At 41.2% G+C, this 16,676-nt stretch overlaps 1 protein-coding gene across 1 annotated transcript in view; it reads right to left on the bottom strand.

Moving 5' to 3' along the window:
- Positions 1–867: 867 nt before the first annotated feature.
- emc1 (ER membrane protein complex subunit 1) overlaps positions 868–16,676 on the bottom strand; it is a 29,862-nt gene continuing 14,053 nt past the window's right edge. Inside the window, exons 13-22 of the mRNA XM_043675856.2 lie at positions 15,250–15,449; positions 13,163–13,312; positions 10,680–10,841; positions 9,910–10,029; positions 8,766–8,903; positions 7,545–7,718; positions 4,695–4,905; positions 4,127–4,211; positions 3,455–3,584; positions 868–2,481 (exon numbers count right to left, since the gene is read on the bottom strand). Coding sequence (XP_043531791.2) covers positions 2,302–2,481; positions 3,455–3,584; positions 4,127–4,211; positions 4,695–4,905; positions 7,545–7,718; positions 8,766–8,903; positions 9,910–10,029; positions 10,680–10,841; positions 13,163–13,312; positions 15,250–15,449 — 1,550 coding nt within the window. The 3' untranslated portion in view covers positions 868–2,301. The remainder of the gene's footprint in view (positions 2,482–3,454; positions 3,585–4,126; positions 4,212–4,694; positions 4,906–7,544; positions 7,719–8,765; positions 8,904–9,909; positions 10,030–10,679; positions 10,842–13,162; positions 13,313–15,249; positions 15,450–16,676) is intronic.

Raw genomic sequence — 16,676 nt, 5'->3', positions numbered from 1 at the left:
TGAAAACAAAACTGTTGACATTTTAATTTCCTTAAGTTGAAAAACAAGAAATTAATAGAGGACCTTAAAGTCCACATCTTTAATTAGAGGAAATTCTTAAAATTCATCTTTAATTTACTCCTGTATATGCTAACCTTTATATTGTGTCAGACTTGATTCAGAGATAATATTCCTGATTTAAGCTGCAAGATTGAGAGTTTGAGCCTTATGCCCAAAACTTGAACATATAAGGTGGGTTGATAGTTCAACGCAGAATAGAGTGTACTGCAGCATTAGAGGATCTGTCTGCCCACCCGCCCAAGTGGTGCAAACGATTCCACAGCACATTGGAAAAAGAATATCTCATAGAAGCCCTAACCAACTATTTTGTCAGCCAACACAACTAAAACAGTTACTCATTACATTGCTGTTTGTGGGGTCTTCCTATTTCACTGATATATTTAATGTATTTACTCCAAATATGGTTGAAGACAACCTCATACCTATTTTTCTAATCAAGCCATTCAGGGATGTTATCACACAGGTTTGAAGCAGTAGGACTTGAATCCAGGTTTCCCTGTTCATGGGCAGGGACGCTATCATTGTATTAGGATGTCTAGGGACCCTCCAAAGTGATGGTGGAAACGCATTTCAGCTGGAACACATACTGGATATTAAATGGAAGATCAGCTGTTACAATCAAACTCACTGTTGGAAAGCAGACACCAACAGTGATATTTACTGCATGAGACTTCTCCCATTAGATTTAGAATTTAAAAACTATTTAGGAAGCATTACTGTGGATTTAGTTCTCGTTAATGTATTAACTGCTGAAAGCATAATATTTAGAAAAATGTTTCAATCTCCACCTGAAGCTCAAAAACACAATTTCCATGTTACAGTAACATTTTATTCATGGTTTCAAAAACAACCCATAAAACAAATTAATATTTACTATTTAACAGATTTCCATGTATTAGTTTCAAGTATCAATGTTTTTGATATGACTTCAATAGAATTACAGGTACAGGAACGGGAAAGACATGTAACTAACCCAAAGATCACTGTCGTTCTAACCCCATTTCACACAAAACAATGCTGAAACTTGGGCACATGATTAGAATCTCAGATATTCACACATCAGGCATTAATCCTGTTCAATGACTCAACCATTGCACATTTTAAGTTGGCTCTAAAACCTAGTCAAGATTTTCAGGAGTTAAATACTAAACGTCATAAATTAAAATAATCAACAATCAAAATCCTCTATTCCTAGGGTACACTTGCAAGTTGCAACTGTTAAATTTTTCTGTATATTTTTGTATTTCAAGACATTTGTCAGTTGACGCTCAAGGTACATGCACACACACCCCACATCTCCTTTGCACGCAAACTTCAAAATTTCAATCGAAACAATGAACAACTATTTCAAATTAATGTAAATACTCAGTCAGCAATCATCTAACAACCACTCCTCACGAATACCATCAACATGCAACACTGCAAAATGGGATTGTTAATTACACTGGGAGGAAATCAACAGAAACATGGCACTAAAATAAAATTTGCCAATTTATTGTCCACTTAGGAGTGTTGGAACTGAAGATAATGCCCAAGGACGAAGGATGTAGCACAACATCCATACACCATGTGGAACCAGTGCCTATCCAGATGAAAAAGACAACTTGAGCAACATCTGGTGGCAGTGCCTCAGCATTACAAATCAGACATTTTGACAACATTTCAAAATCTGTATAACAAAGGAACATTGGGAACAATGGCCGAGGAAACAAACCAGAATGGTGGATAACTTAAATTGTGTACAAGCCAGAGGCTTTTGTCCAATGACTGAACAATGAAACTACTCTCCAGCATTCATGTTTAAGGGGAACCTGAGCAGGATGCAACATCCATGTTCTATTGTTAAATATCAACTAGTTCCAGAACACAACAAAAGCTAAAAGATTTAAAGCACAGTTTTGGGAAACATTCAAGTTCAGCTCTGCTATTAATCATAACATCACTTTCAATAGCCCCCTATTAACTCCAAGCTCTGCAGGAACAAAAATACCTTTCATCTCAAAAAAATTTCTGATTAATAGAAACAGTTCAATTATTTTCTTTACAGCAATTAAACCAATTTTTTAAAAAATCTACTTTTGAAAGTGTCCATCACTCTGCTTCTCATAGTGAGAGTGTGTTACAAAAAATATACATTGTATGTACATGAGTATCAACTCTATCGAGATCCCTGATTAGAGTTACACCCAACTTCTGTTCCGCTCTGCTACAAGACATCACTTTCTTCATTGCCAAAGGTATCTATCGCCAAGCTCGGTTCAAGAGTTTCACTTGGGCAAGGCGCTTCGTGATCATGGTTGTAAAAACCAACCCAAACAGGACACTGCTGATAAGCACATAGTCGTAATCATCTTTTAGAACATCAAACTGCTTTGATGGGTAAACGCGAGTCTGGAAGATGTCCAGTCCATAGACAACAACCTACAATAAAAAAGAAAAATCACCAAATTGATTTCAACATTACTAATTGGTGACATTTGGTGAACTCTACCATAAATACAAATCACGTTTATCTGACACTAGTCTGGGATGTGGAAGATCAGACCACAATGCAGTTTAGTATAGCTTCTGATTGTCACAGCACAAGGCGCAGATTGTTCTGATGGCCTGTTGCACTTCTTTGCCAAGATATTAAATGACACTGGAGAGCAAACAGTGTCCATTAGTACACTTGACAGCTTACACAACCTGGGATATCTAGTGTATAAAGACAGTAATTAAATTGTGATACGAAGCATATGTGTCACTGTAATATACACTTTCATTTGCTTATATAAATTGCTGCCATAGGATACCTGTTCCTAATAGGATTTTCAACTGGTGAGAATGTTGTACATATTCTTTAAGTTTGATTGACTTTTGTTTCTCAGGATAGTGGTACTCTAAAAAGAGCACTGTGCTGATTCTTCTTCAGTGACCCCACTTTTCTGATCCTTCAAAAAAGACAACACTTTTTGGAAAATTAGAGTTCATAGATTGGCCAAATGCTGTTTCTTCTGGGAATTAGGACAAGGGAAGGATCAAACATGTCCACTGGATATATTCTTTCATCTATTGTAAATTAACACCAGGCCATCAGCAGTGTCATCTGTAACATTCAAGCTCTATAATGAACTGAAGCAGGAAACAAAATAAAGGATTTGAATATTGGATGAATGTAAAATAAAGCAGTAAGATCTCACATCCTATTAATCTATGGATCATGACACATGTAATTTATAAAAAGTAGTGAAGAGAAATTCTCTCAATTAGCATATTATCCATAATCCCTGAGATCGCCATTTCACTTGACAGTAAAAAAAAAAGCTTAAATGGGTTGAATGGCAGAGTCCTTTGATAGAAGACATTGAAACTGAAAATGCAATGCCATATGTGGACTGCATTGCATACTGACCAAACATGTGGACTCCAGACCAGAAGGAGCTGTATAAATTCCCCGCACTCTGGAAACAGACTGATTGTAGTTAATATACCACTCTGATCGGATTGGTAGTTCTGGAGCATATGGAATCAAGTTCTCTTCCCTGAAGATAACATAAAAGGATTAAGAAAAAATAGCTTTAATTTCTGGTAGTTCAAAACAGTACAACAGCACTAACTAAATACAAATCTAATTGCCTCATGGGGTTGGTGTTTGGGGGTGGGGGTGCAGGAGGAGAAGAAACGCACACGCGGTGTGCTGCTGCTTAGTCTCCTGAACAGGGAGCGGACATAGCAAATGCTCGCTATGTCAATCCCATTGAATGATGGAGGCGGTGGGTTGGAGTGGGTGAAGCAGGAGGCTTCAGCAATGCTGCAGGTTTCTTACACACAAGTGTGGTTGCTCACAAACAAACCCTGAGACAAAAGATAGGCAGCAAGGCAGGCAGAGTGAGCAAAAGGGAAACTTCAGAAAACCCTGAGGAGGGGCATTGAATCAATTATCCAAACAAAATATTACCCGCCCATCTCATTCGGACAATTGAAGTTCCTCTGTATACACCAGATATCGCTTTTTTGAGACAATGCCTCTGCACCATAAACACATCCATGCCCAATCTAGGAAAGTGAAAGTTTGTCAGCTCACCGACTTTGCTCAGATGGAACCTCTGGCCGTCGAGGATCTAGAAATGCTTTTGGCAAAGAAAGAATTCCTCCAGAGTGCAGACCAACTGAAAGATAGAGAAACACAGTCTGAGATTAATTGTAGAGAACAAAAAGGTAATTTAACCCAGATCAACCATGAGAAGTCTTGAACTGTGGAATCTTAGAGCACAGAAAAGGGTTAATTCACCCATCATGCTTATGAGTGGTACTGGCAAAGCCAAGATTTCTAGTCCATCCTTTAACTACCATAATTGATTGTCTTGGTAAGCCATTTCAGGAGTAGGAAGAGTCAGCCATATGGCTGTGGGTCTGCAGTAAGGATGGTAACTTTCTTTCCCAATATGACATGAAGTGAACCAGATGTTATTTTAAGATAACAGTTACCATTACGGAGAATAGCTTTCAAATCCACATTTGTTATCTGGACTTAAATTCAACCAAATATGTTGAGATTTCAACCTTTGTTCCTGGAGCATTAACCTGGACCTCTAGATTATTAGTCAAGTGGCATTTCCCCTTCACCACCATCGACCCCAAAAGTCACTTACTCAACAGGTGACGGCTGGTGATGCCTTTGTCTGTGATTGTGGCCTCCACAAGACTGATGGCTGAAGGGAAGATGTAAGATTGTTGAAAAATGATGGGAGAGAAAGGACGATCAAGTGAGCTGAACGCGGTACTATTGTATTGCTCTGTTCCCTCATATAGTTCCAAAACTGTCATTTCATTTCTTCGGGACTTGGTGTTCCAGTACTGGTACTAGTGGTGGGAAAGGAATAACAGAACAGAATTAGAATTGATGTACATAGTCCAGACAGTGCAGAGAATCTAAATTGGATTAACTACAGCTAAGGAACAGTACAGATCAGGAAAAAAATAGTTCCTTTGACTTTTTTGGGGCTGTACCCAAGTCCCTGATAGAATGTTGAAACTTTATTGCTGGAACAGCACAGCAGGTCAGGCAGCATCCAGGGAACAGGAGATTCGACGTTTCGGGCACAGGCCCTTCTTCAGGAATGAGCAGAGAGTGTTCAGCAGGAGAAGATAAAAGGTAGGGAGGAGGGACTTGGAGGAGGGGCGTTGGAAATGTGATAGGTGGAAAGAGGTCAAGGTGAGGGTGATAGGTCGGAGTAGGATGGAGGCGGAGAGGTCAAGAAGACGACTGCAGGTCAGGAAGGCGGTGCCGGGCTGGAGGGATCCGGCTGAGACAAGGTGGGGGGAGGGGGGGGGGATGAAGAAACTGGTGAAGTCCAAGTTCATCCCCTGTGGTTGGAGGGTTCCCAGTCGGAAGATAAGACGCTCCTCCTCCGACCGTCGGGTTGTTGTGGTTTGGCGGTGGATGAGTCCAATGACCTGCATATCCTCGGTGGAGTGGGAGGGGGAGTTGAAATGCTGTGCTACAGGGTGGTTGGGTTGGTTCGTCCGGGTGGCCCAGAGGTGCTCTCTGAATCGCTCCGCAAGTAGGCGGCCTGTCTCCCCAATATAGAGGAGGCCACACCGGCTGCAGCGGATGCAGTAGATGATGTGGGTGGAGGTGCAGGTGAATCTGTGGCGGATATGGAAGTTTCCTTTGGGGCCTTGGAGAGAAGTGAGGGGGGAGGTGTGGGCGCAAGTGTTGCACCTCCTGCGGTTGCAAGGGAAGGTGCCGGGAGTGGAGGTTGGGTCGGTGGGGGGTGTGGATCTGACAAGGGAGTCGCCTACCACCCCACCAATCTCCATGTACAGCGCATCATCCGCCGTCACTTCCGCCACCTCCAAACAGACCCCAGCACCAAGGATATATTTCCCTCCCCTCCCCTATCAGCTTTCCGTAGAGACCACTCCCTCCGCGACTCCCTTGTCAGATCCACACCCCCCACCGACCCAACCTCCACTCCCGGCACCTTCCCTTGCAACCGCAGGAGGTGCAACACTTGCGCCCACACCTCCCCCCCTCACTTCTCTCCAAGGCCCCAAAGGAAACTTCCATATCCGCCACAGATTCACCTGCACCTCCACCCACATCATCTACTGCATCCGCTGCAGCCGGTGTGGCCTCCTCTATATTGGGGAGACAGGCCGCCTACTTGCGGAGCGATTCAGAGAGCACCTCTGGGCCACCCGGACGAACCAACCCAACCAACCTGTAGCACAGCATTTCAACTCCCCCTCCCACTCCACCGAGGATATGCAGGTCATTGGACTCATCCACCGCCAAACCACAACAACCCGACGGTCGGAGGAGGAGCGTCTTATCTTCCGACTGGGAACCCTCCAACCACAGGGGATGAACTTGGACTTCACCAGTTTCTTCATCCCCCCCTCCCCCCACCTTGTCTCAGCCGAATCCCTCCAGCCCGGCACCGCCTTCCTGACCTGCAGTCTTCTTCTTGACCTCTCCGCCTCCATCCTACTCCGACCTATCACCCTCACCTTGACCTCTTTCCACCTATCACATTTCCAACGCCCCTCCTCCAAGTCCCTCCTCCCTACCTTTTATCTTCTCCTGCTGAACACTCTCTGCTCATTCCTGAAGAAGGGCCTGTGCCCGAAACGTCGAATCTCCTGTTCCCTGGATGCTGCCTGACCTGCTGTGCTGTTCCAGCAATAAAGTTTCAATTTTGATCTCCAGCATCTGCAGACCTCACTTTCTCCTCCCTGATAGAATGCCCAACACAACATATTTATTGCAAAGGAAATAAGAAAAGAAGATCACATGCCCCCCAACTTGAAATCTTGTGCCCATAGCTAAGACATTATAGAATGCAGCCCACTGAGATTCTGATTGGGGTGCAGTGATGGGGTTGATACTGCAAACACTGGTGTAGAACTTCATTTTGTTTCCCCCAATTACTGCAAAATTTAAATCTCAAAATCAAAATCAATAGATGAGAAATCTACAACTATGACTAAATAGAGCTTCTTCACCACACAATCACGTTATTTAACTCCAAACTTGCTCAAAATACTGAATCAATATTTTAACCCTTCCAACTGATGTGCAACAGCTCCCTCTGAAAGAACAAATGGACGGAAACTAGTTGATTAGATTGGGCTTAACTGTAAGTTGCACCAGAAACCAACTAACCCAACAAGACGCAGATATACGTTATACATTTTTTTTTTTACAAACCAAGGTACCTCTATGCACATGGAGCAGAAAAGAAATACAGGGAATGCCAGGGCAGAAACTGAAAGACAGTTAAATAACTGAATTTTTAAACAGTTCTTAAAAATGCAGAGGAAGGTATAAAAAGGTAGAGGTAACTGGACAAGGGGTTAGGAGTTAGTCAGAAATCCTTAAGTCCGTCCACTAAATGGTAATTTGTTAAGATGAGCATGTTTAAGCTCGGAACAATCAGTTATTCGGGGGCAGAGACTCCCACAGATTTACAGTTTACCACATTCCACATCCTTACCACCACCCAGTTCTCAGAATGTACAACATAAACTGGTCCCCTTGCTTTCCGCTGCACAGACTCATGGATGATTCGTCCAGTCACCCCATCAATAAGGTAGACACAAATGAAGGTCCGTTCATGATGCGTATCAACGCTTTCAGTAACCACTGCCAGCAAGTTAGGATTCAGATACTGAAAAACAAGATTCAATTGTCAGATTACACAGAAGACAGTCTGAAAAATGGCAATAAAGTGTGGAGCTAGTAAGGCACAGAAGGTCAAATAGCTTCAGAGGAGCATGAAAGTCAATGTTTCGGGTTGGGATCCTTCATCAGGACTGGGGAGGGGGAAGGGAGCTTAGAAATAAATAGAGGGAGGGGTGTGGCTGAGGAAAAGTTAGGTAGGATCGTGATAGGTAGATGCAGGTAGGGGGTTATTGTGATTGGTCAGTGGAAAGGATGGAGTGGATAGGTGAGAAGAAAGATGGACAGGTTAGGTCAGGTCAAAGAGGCAGGGAGAGCTGGACATTGGAGGATGTTGTGATGGGGAGATTTTGAAGCTGGTGAACTCCATGTTGAGGCCATTCCCAAGGTGGAATATAAGGTGTTGTTCTCCAGTTTGCACATGGCCTCATTTCGACAGCGGAGATGGCCCTGGATGGATATGTTGCCAAGGGAGTTTTTTTTGAAGAGGTGGGGTGAAATGGATGGCAACCAGAAGGTGGTGTTGATTGGAGCATACATCCTCTGCAAACTGGTTCCCGGAGTCTAATTAATCAGTCAAGTAGACCAAATCACAAAATCCAGATATATTTGCCAGTCAGGGGAGACTGCATCTGCTCATATTTAGATTCTTGATTTTCAACTGTTCAGTTGGTTACCTAGAGATATCAGACACAATCGAGACTGATCCCAGACAAGCCACTACTTTGTGTGCACTAACCCCAGGTAAGACTCAAACTACAGTTGGCTCTTTACTGTATGGTAAAGCCAAGGTGGAGAAACTGATTTGTATCAAATTGCAGATAGAGACCAATGGTGCACTAATATTGCATGCAAAAGCAATGGCATGTTATGGTCAATGGCATATTTGAACACCTTATTGCTGAAAACATACATTTAATATTAAAATTAAATAGGAATTTTTCATGTTGTACAATATTTAAAATAAGTAACATTTCGTAGTTACACACATGGGAGTTTGAAACTTGGTAATATGACATGATCCTGCTGCCAATACCTTGTAGAGGACACTGCGATCTCCCATAACACGACCTTGAGAGTGCACATGCTCATTCGAACGTTTTCCTTTCACAATCACTATTTTTTGTGTTTCTGTTGGAATCACCACCTCCCAGATCTCCTCTGTCCTAAGATCCTGCAGGAAAGGAAATCACTATTAAACTGCTCGCTGGTAAGGCCTGTTCTCATTCTCTAAGACACCATTTCCAAAGACAATGAAGTTTCACTTCCGTTGATGCCACAAAACCAAAAGTTAACCTGTTCTTTACACATTGATTGCAGCATAATTTACGATGGTCCCCAGCTGTTCTGAAACTCAAATCCTTCCCAAACCAGTGAGAGAGATTAATTCACCCGGTGGAAATCATGAGGGAACAAACAGAACAACACATCACTTTCACCAGAAAATGCTGTGGCCCTGACAGTGCAAGTATATGGTAGATGAGTACATCATTGGATTAGGAGTCAAGCAACGTACAAACTACATTAGAGTACTTGTTAGTGGACCAGATTTCATCTGTGCACTGGTTATATATTGGATTCAATAATATTTTGGTTATGCTACTGGACTAGTGATTTAGAGGTCGAGGTTAATAATTATTGAATAAGACGACAGCATCAATAAAAGTTACTGTGAAGCATTCGATTACTACGAAAACACAACTGATTCATTCATTTGATGTTGGAAAAGACATCTACCATCCTTACCCCAGCTGCAACTCCAGTTTCCAACCAATGTATTTGATTTTTAAAATAATTTCCAAAACAGTCTCAAAAGCTACTCAATAATACCCAAACCACTCCTCATATCTTGAGGAAGTATTTCAAAAGTTTACCTTAGACATTTAAGTTAATTTCACACATATAATTATGCTGTTTAATTTCCACTTATAGAAAGACATCCAACATATATCCACAACATTAACTAAAATCACATTCCAGATCTTAAGACTACCGATGAGTAGGTCACAGTTTATATTCTATTTACACAAAGAGTGCCTAAATTTAGCTACCATACTTACCCACATGTGCTATACCTAGATCAGAATTAAAACATGTTTGGACAGTAACATATTTGAAGACAAAACATTAGCGATACTGCAAATTGTTTCAATAGAGGTTTGGAAAACTGACAACACTACCTTGTGGAGACGGAATCCATTTAACTTCCCCCAAACAGGATCCACAAGGTAGAAAAAAATTACAGGTGCAGAATCCTGGAGCTGCTGCAGAATATTTCTACTAGAGGGAAAGACTGTCACCTGCAATGATAATAAAACAGCAAAGCTAGACCTCCTTCTTCGTTCTAATTTGTCATGAGACAATATTCAGTACAAGGACCAGCACATGGTCACAGAAAAAGTATAGGAGGTATGGCCAGGTAAATATTCTCAACCAGTGTGTTACTAGTAAACACAGTATACCTGATTTAGGGAGAGAGATCATCAGTTCCTACTTGTGATTATTTAACTAACAACAGTAAATGAGTGGCACTGGGTGAAGTCAAGAATATGCTCACTATGAAGCCTGCTATAGTTGAGCAGCTTGCAAACACACTGTTGAGACAAAGTAGTAAAGTGACAGCAGAACTTAGTGTCAACAAGGATCAGTGCAAAGCACAGATGAAAGAAAAAATTAAAACGGCTCCCAAGCATTTCTCATAACATAGCTAAAAACGGGCTCAACAAGTGGTGGTTTGATTAATAATCTATTTCTGTGACACATGAATAACTAGTATAGATATGGAAACTGTTCTGGCACTCAGACAAGTCAACAATGCATCCTACTGATCTGAAACAGTGCCACAAAATGTAGATGTCGATACTACAACTCATTGCCAAGAACGCTAATTAATACTGAGAGGGCAAGCCTTTTGAATTAACATCAGTCTCAAAATGACATCCAGAATTACCTTATGTTCATCGTCAATCAGGAGTAAGACCTTTGCATAATCTTGGTCCATAATCGGAAGCAGCAAAGACTGAAGAATAGGCCGGGTTAGAACTGGTGGATTGATCTGGCTCCGCTTTCCAAAGATCGGATTGAAAACATGAAGAGAACTCAGCCGAGTTTCCTGGTTGGAGTGGGAAGGAATGGAGTTACTTAATCAATGTCATTTACAAAGTTAGGAAAAGTAGTTTTGTTTAAACTTCACATGAAGTGAACAGCAGCACACTAGGTAACTGGTCGACAATGGAGCTTTTGTCATGTGTTAATCTAGCACCTTTCAAGAACATTAAACATTGCTCCAGTTACTGTCTGCTTATCCCTGCATGGTGGGTACAGAGACAGTTAAAAAAAAGATAGCCCTTAGAAACACTTTGCTTTCCCTCTCCAGTGACAGCAGCTCTCTTACGGTCCATATTTCATTGTATTTTATTGAATCTGGAATCAGTCAATGAGTCTTGCACTCCCCAAGCAGCAGCTGTCAGTAGGGCAGTGCTGATTGGGCACAGTAATAGGACTGGCAGTGTTGAGAAAATACTGCATCGTCAGAATATCAGTACTGAGCAAATGCATCACTAGCAGATGGTCAGGACAGATAGGTAAACGCACCATCAAAACACAGTACCAACAAAGCCACATGCCATCAGTGGGGATGATATTCAAATTGGATGGTAAATCAAGGCACTACCTGAATTTTTTGTTGAATGCATGGCAATATTCAAAGAAGAACAGAGTAGTTTTTTTTGCGTGTCCTGACCTGGTTATAATATCTTTGGCTTTTGATGCAACCTTACATCCAATTTACTGACATAGAACATAGAACATAGAACAATACAGCACAGAACAGGCCCTTCGGCCCACGATGTTGTGCCGAACTTCTAACCTAAATTAAGTACCCATCCATGTACCTATCCAAATGCCGCTTAAAGGTCGCCAATGATTCCGACTCTACCACTCCCACGGGCAGTGCATTCCATGCCCCCACCACTCTCTGGGTAAAGAACCCACCCCTGACATCTCCCCTATACCTTCCACCCTTCACCTTAAATTTATGTCCCCTTGTAACACTGTTGTACCCGGGGAAAAAGTTTCTGACTGTCTACTCTATCTATTCCTCTGATCATCTTATAAACCTCTATCAAGTCACCCCTCATCCTTCGCCGTTCCAACGAGAAAAGGCCTAGCACTCTCAACCTATCCTCGTATGACTTCCTCTCCATTCCAGGCAACATCCTGGTAAATCTTCTCTGCACCCTCTCCAGAGCTTCCACATCTTTCCTAAAGTGAGGCGACCAGAACTGCACACAGTACTCCAAATGTGGCCTAACCAAAGTCCTGTACAGCTGCAACATCACTTCACGACTCTTGAATTCAATCCCTCTGCTAATGAACGATAATACTCCATAGGCCTTCTTACAAACTCTATCCACCTGAGTGGCAACCTTCAAAGATCTATGTACATAGACCCCAAGATCCCTCTGTTCCTCCACCTGACTAAGAACCCTACCATTAACCCTGTATTCCGCATTCTTATTTGTCTTTCCAAAATGGACAACCTCACACTTGGCAGGGTTGAACTCCATCTGCCACTCCTCAGCCCAGCTCTGCATCATATCTAAGTCCCTCTGCAGCCGACAACAGCCCTCCTCACTGTCCACAACTCCACCTATCTTCGTATCATCTGCAAATTTACTGACCCACCCTTCGACTCCCTCATCTAAGTCATTAATAAAAATTACAAACAGCAGAGGACCCAGAACTGATCCCTGCGGAACTCCACTTGTAACTGGGCTCCAGGCTGAATATTTACCATCTACCACCACTCTCTACCTTCGACCGGTTAGCCAGTTTTCTATCCAATTGGCCAAATTTCCCTCTATCCCATGCCTCCTGACTTTCCGCATAAGTCTGACATGTTTCCTAAATTAGAATAGTAACTGTTCAATAAAAGTTACTTAATTGGCTGTAATGCATTTTGGGATGTCCTAAGTTTGTGAAATCTGCTGTGCAAATGCAAGACCTTTTTTTTCAAATATAACTCATCTCTAACCTTTCTAATATGGAAACCACAAATCATCTCAGATCAGAGGCACCTCAAATATAAAGATCCATACACTTCTTCAAAACCAAGAGATTGAACATTTAGTGAAAGCTTCAAGCGTCATACTTCAAGCTTAGTAAGCAATTTTAAAAAAACTATAGTCTAATATTAAACCTGAGTGTATAACATTACAAAAACAGAGGATATTTTCCTTTTGCACTAAATGAAGCCCCACCCCAACAAATGCAGATCTCTTACTCAATTAGTGTGAATATGTTCAGTACCAGAATCGAGATACTACAACATCAGAAATCATGAAACCCTTGAAGCTGAAACTACATTGTAATGGTCAGATCACATGATGCACAAGCCCATGAGCAGATTTGTAGTCGGGTTTGCAGTCTGACCTTGTCCTTAATAATCAGGGTACACTGTGGTGGATGGGGGAAGTGAGCGGTCGTTCGTTGCACAGCCAATTTGAAGGAGGATCCTGGTTTCACATTCTCAAAGTATTGCTTCCACAAAATAGTCCCAGAGCTACTGTCAATCCCAAAGAGCTGGAAGAGAAACAATTTGGCACTGAAAGCATCGGATAGAGTGTTGAGCACAGAACAGCATTACACATCATGCATGGGAGCATTTAACAACGTCAGAGAAACAAATGTGAAATGAATATGCAAGTGCTGGAAACACAATAGGTTCGAACTGATGAATACTGACATATTGTCAGGTGCTCACATCAAATGCTCATGTCAGATTCATAATAAAATTTAATATAATAATGTGCAGGCCTGAAATATACAAGTTATACACATTATGACTTTATATCTTTGTCCCCCACTCTGCTTTCACCCTCACATTTTCTGTTCAGTCTCTGGCTTTTCTAGTACATTGTGTACCTTTATACAGCAAACTTTATTTTAACTGGCACCCTTAATAAACGGGCAAAAATTATATAACTCAAACAGCACAATCTACTGCAATGTCTCAGTACCTGTTGTCACAAAGCTAGTCTCTTTTTTTTCCCTAAAACCTGTTCCTTGGCTCAAGGATGCTCTGTCCTTGATATTTTTCAGAGGGGTAATAAATCAGGCCAGGCTCCAATCAGTCTGGTTTGGTACAGATGAAACAGATTTTGAGAGGTCTTTTGTTTAAATCTAAACTGATGAGACTTCAGGCCAAAGTGGTCATGTTTTAGAAGTGACCTGTATAATGAAAGGGGAGTGGTCAGCTCTCTAGCTGAGCAGTTTAGTTTAGTCTTGAACTGGAGTGGAGTTTAGCAGGGAGCTGTGTGGAAACTCTCTCTTTCTGCCCTTCAACTTCAATCTGTAAGAATGTTTTCCATTTTCCATTTTACTGGGTTTTAAAGTGGGTTTGCTTATTGGGACTGTTGTGTGTACCCGGAACAGGATAATTAAGTCTAGTTTGGATATACTGAGTTCTGTAGGGGTTCTTTATTCTGTTCTTTGTGTTTCATTGTGTAATTTTGTGAATAAGTGTTTGTCTGTTTTAAAATCTAGTAGTCAATCTCGTTAACTTATTTTATGTAATTTTCACTGTAGGCCTACTGAAACAAAGTGCAAAGTTATGGTCTGGGCTGCCTGCTTAGGAATGTTTGGAGTGGTCTGGCCTAGTCCATAACACTGTGCTGTAAATCAAGTGTAACAGTGATGTATATCCTGCTGCATAATGTTTCTATTATTTGCTGTGGGTTCTCAAATTGATTTTTTTTTTTAAGGGATGTTGCTATCTGGCTTTGTTTGGTCAGGGTTTACTGTGGTTATGCGTAACTCTTCCTTATCCTTTTAATGGTACCATATGTGCCGGTTAATAAAAGGTTTGCTGTACTGTGATTAAAAATGACCTGACTCTCCCACAATAAATTCATCAACAGAAAGTCTATGAATTTCCAGTCAGTCACCAAGCTTTCCCATATTCCCAAAAGACTGCAAGTTGGTTACTTATACTCATTCAAATCTGGAAGATTCAATTGCGTAAAATAAAGTGAGAAGATCATTGTGGCACAATAGCTGCTGGAAAGGAGATGTCATTACAATATGTATGGAGGTCAGAGTCAGATCAATATGAAAAGTTAAGTATGTCAACCAGATAAAAAATTTTCAGACCACTGAATGAAGCCATAAAATTACTTTGGGATACCATGAAACAATTCTATGCAGGATATAAAGCTCATACTGGAATCCAAAATATTATTCTTCATCACACATTTAAAACAAAATGTTAACCCAGCATCAAGAATGATAGGTGACCACAACTCTTTAATTTCATATTAAAATCTGCTCTTCATCATAATCTAGGTGTTGATGCTGGAAAGTCCCTGGGAGCATCTGAGGATAGGATCAGGTGCTGTTGCGATAGGTTGTCAACTAACTGATATTCACAGCTTTAAGCTGTGATTGTGTGGATATGAAGCAGAATATTGAGTACTAAATGGGAAACATAACAATGCAAGACCGTGACTCAGGACCATTACCTTTCCAGACGCCGTCACCATCACCATCATCTTCTGCAGATTAAACTCATCCCGGGCCAGGTTCTCTATTGTTATTTCATTCTTTGAGTGGCTACGTGGTTTTCGTGCATCATAAAACATTTTAAGCAGCTGGGAACTCCATGCTTGTAGAAGGATTAGCTGGGAGGACAGTCTCTTCATGAACATTGCCATTGGACCATCTGTCAGAATACATCAAGTATCAGAAAGTGGATATGGTAAGCAAATTTTATTGTACGCAACACCCCCATCCATAAGTACATTAGGACAGTGATCTTACATCAGTCTGGGTAACATCTCAAAAGCAGTCATTAGTCCTCTTCCACTCAACACTACCACCCACAGCCATGTCCACTCACAACCACCCCAAATCAAAGAGATTTTAACATATAACAGGAGGCTTTGTGATCAGCCAACAATTAAAGCTGGTACAATTCACATTTTAGAATTTGAACATTAACAAAGCAAATAATTTGGTGTTTAATTCAGTCCTCAAACAACACAGATTACCAAAGAAAGTTTCTCCTTTAATGGATGTTCTGAAAACATGTTTGCAATTTCCAAAAGACAATGACACAACAAATTTATCAATTAAACATACTACCTTGTGCAGCTGGTTCCACGGCAGCATGAACAAAGAAAGCAGTATTTAAGAGTTGAACGTGTAGCATAAACCTTCACTGCATCTACAACATTGCCATCTCATTGTTTACAAGGGAATTTCAAAAGATGCTTAACATTAGGCAGGAGATGACTCTTGAATGATAAGAAAATGTCCAGCAATTTTAGGTTTTGCTCTTCTACTCTTAAGATGTAAATTGAGCTTTGAACTGGGAAAAGTCCTGCGACCAATGGAACCAAACTACAGTGAGAAACTAGCATGGCATTGCAGCTTCGAAGAATATTGGTGCAAGTATATGAAATGAGATACTGGCAATACATAACATGCAGCATCCTCTCATACACCAACAATAAAGACAATGTCAGCTACAGCTGTCAGGCCATTACATTAATGTGATTGAATCTCAGCTGTTACAGAACAGAAGGAGGAAGTCACTCAGCCCATTCTGTAGCTTTCCTGCATTTTCTCCCCTATAATCTTGCAATTGGTGAGTTGGAAAGAAACAATCTAATTCCCCTCAGAACACCTCAACTGAACCTACCTTCATTAACTCTCAGGCTGCTCATAACCACTCACCGTATGAAAAAGATTTTCCTCATATGACCTTTGCTTTATTTACACATTACTTTAAATCTATGCCCTCTCAATCCTTTCATAAATGGGAATATTTTCTATTTACTCTGTCCAGACCTCTCACCATTTTGAATATTTGGAGCACTTGTCTTCTTCACCTTCACTTCTCCAAGGACAAGGATCCCATTGTCAGCAATGTATTCTCATAATTGAA

Source organism: Chiloscyllium plagiosum, unplaced genomic scaffold, assembly GCF_037043375.1.
Source record: "Chiloscyllium plagiosum isolate Xiang-an unplaced genomic scaffold, Cpla_swu_hap1 HiC_scaffold_37, whole genome shotgun sequence".
Classification (NCBI taxonomy): Eukaryota; Metazoa; Chordata; class Chondrichthyes; order Orectolobiformes; family Hemiscylliidae; genus Chiloscyllium; species Chiloscyllium plagiosum.
Note: the sequence above shows the minus strand (reverse complement) of the source record. Positions and strands in the feature narration are given on the sequence as shown.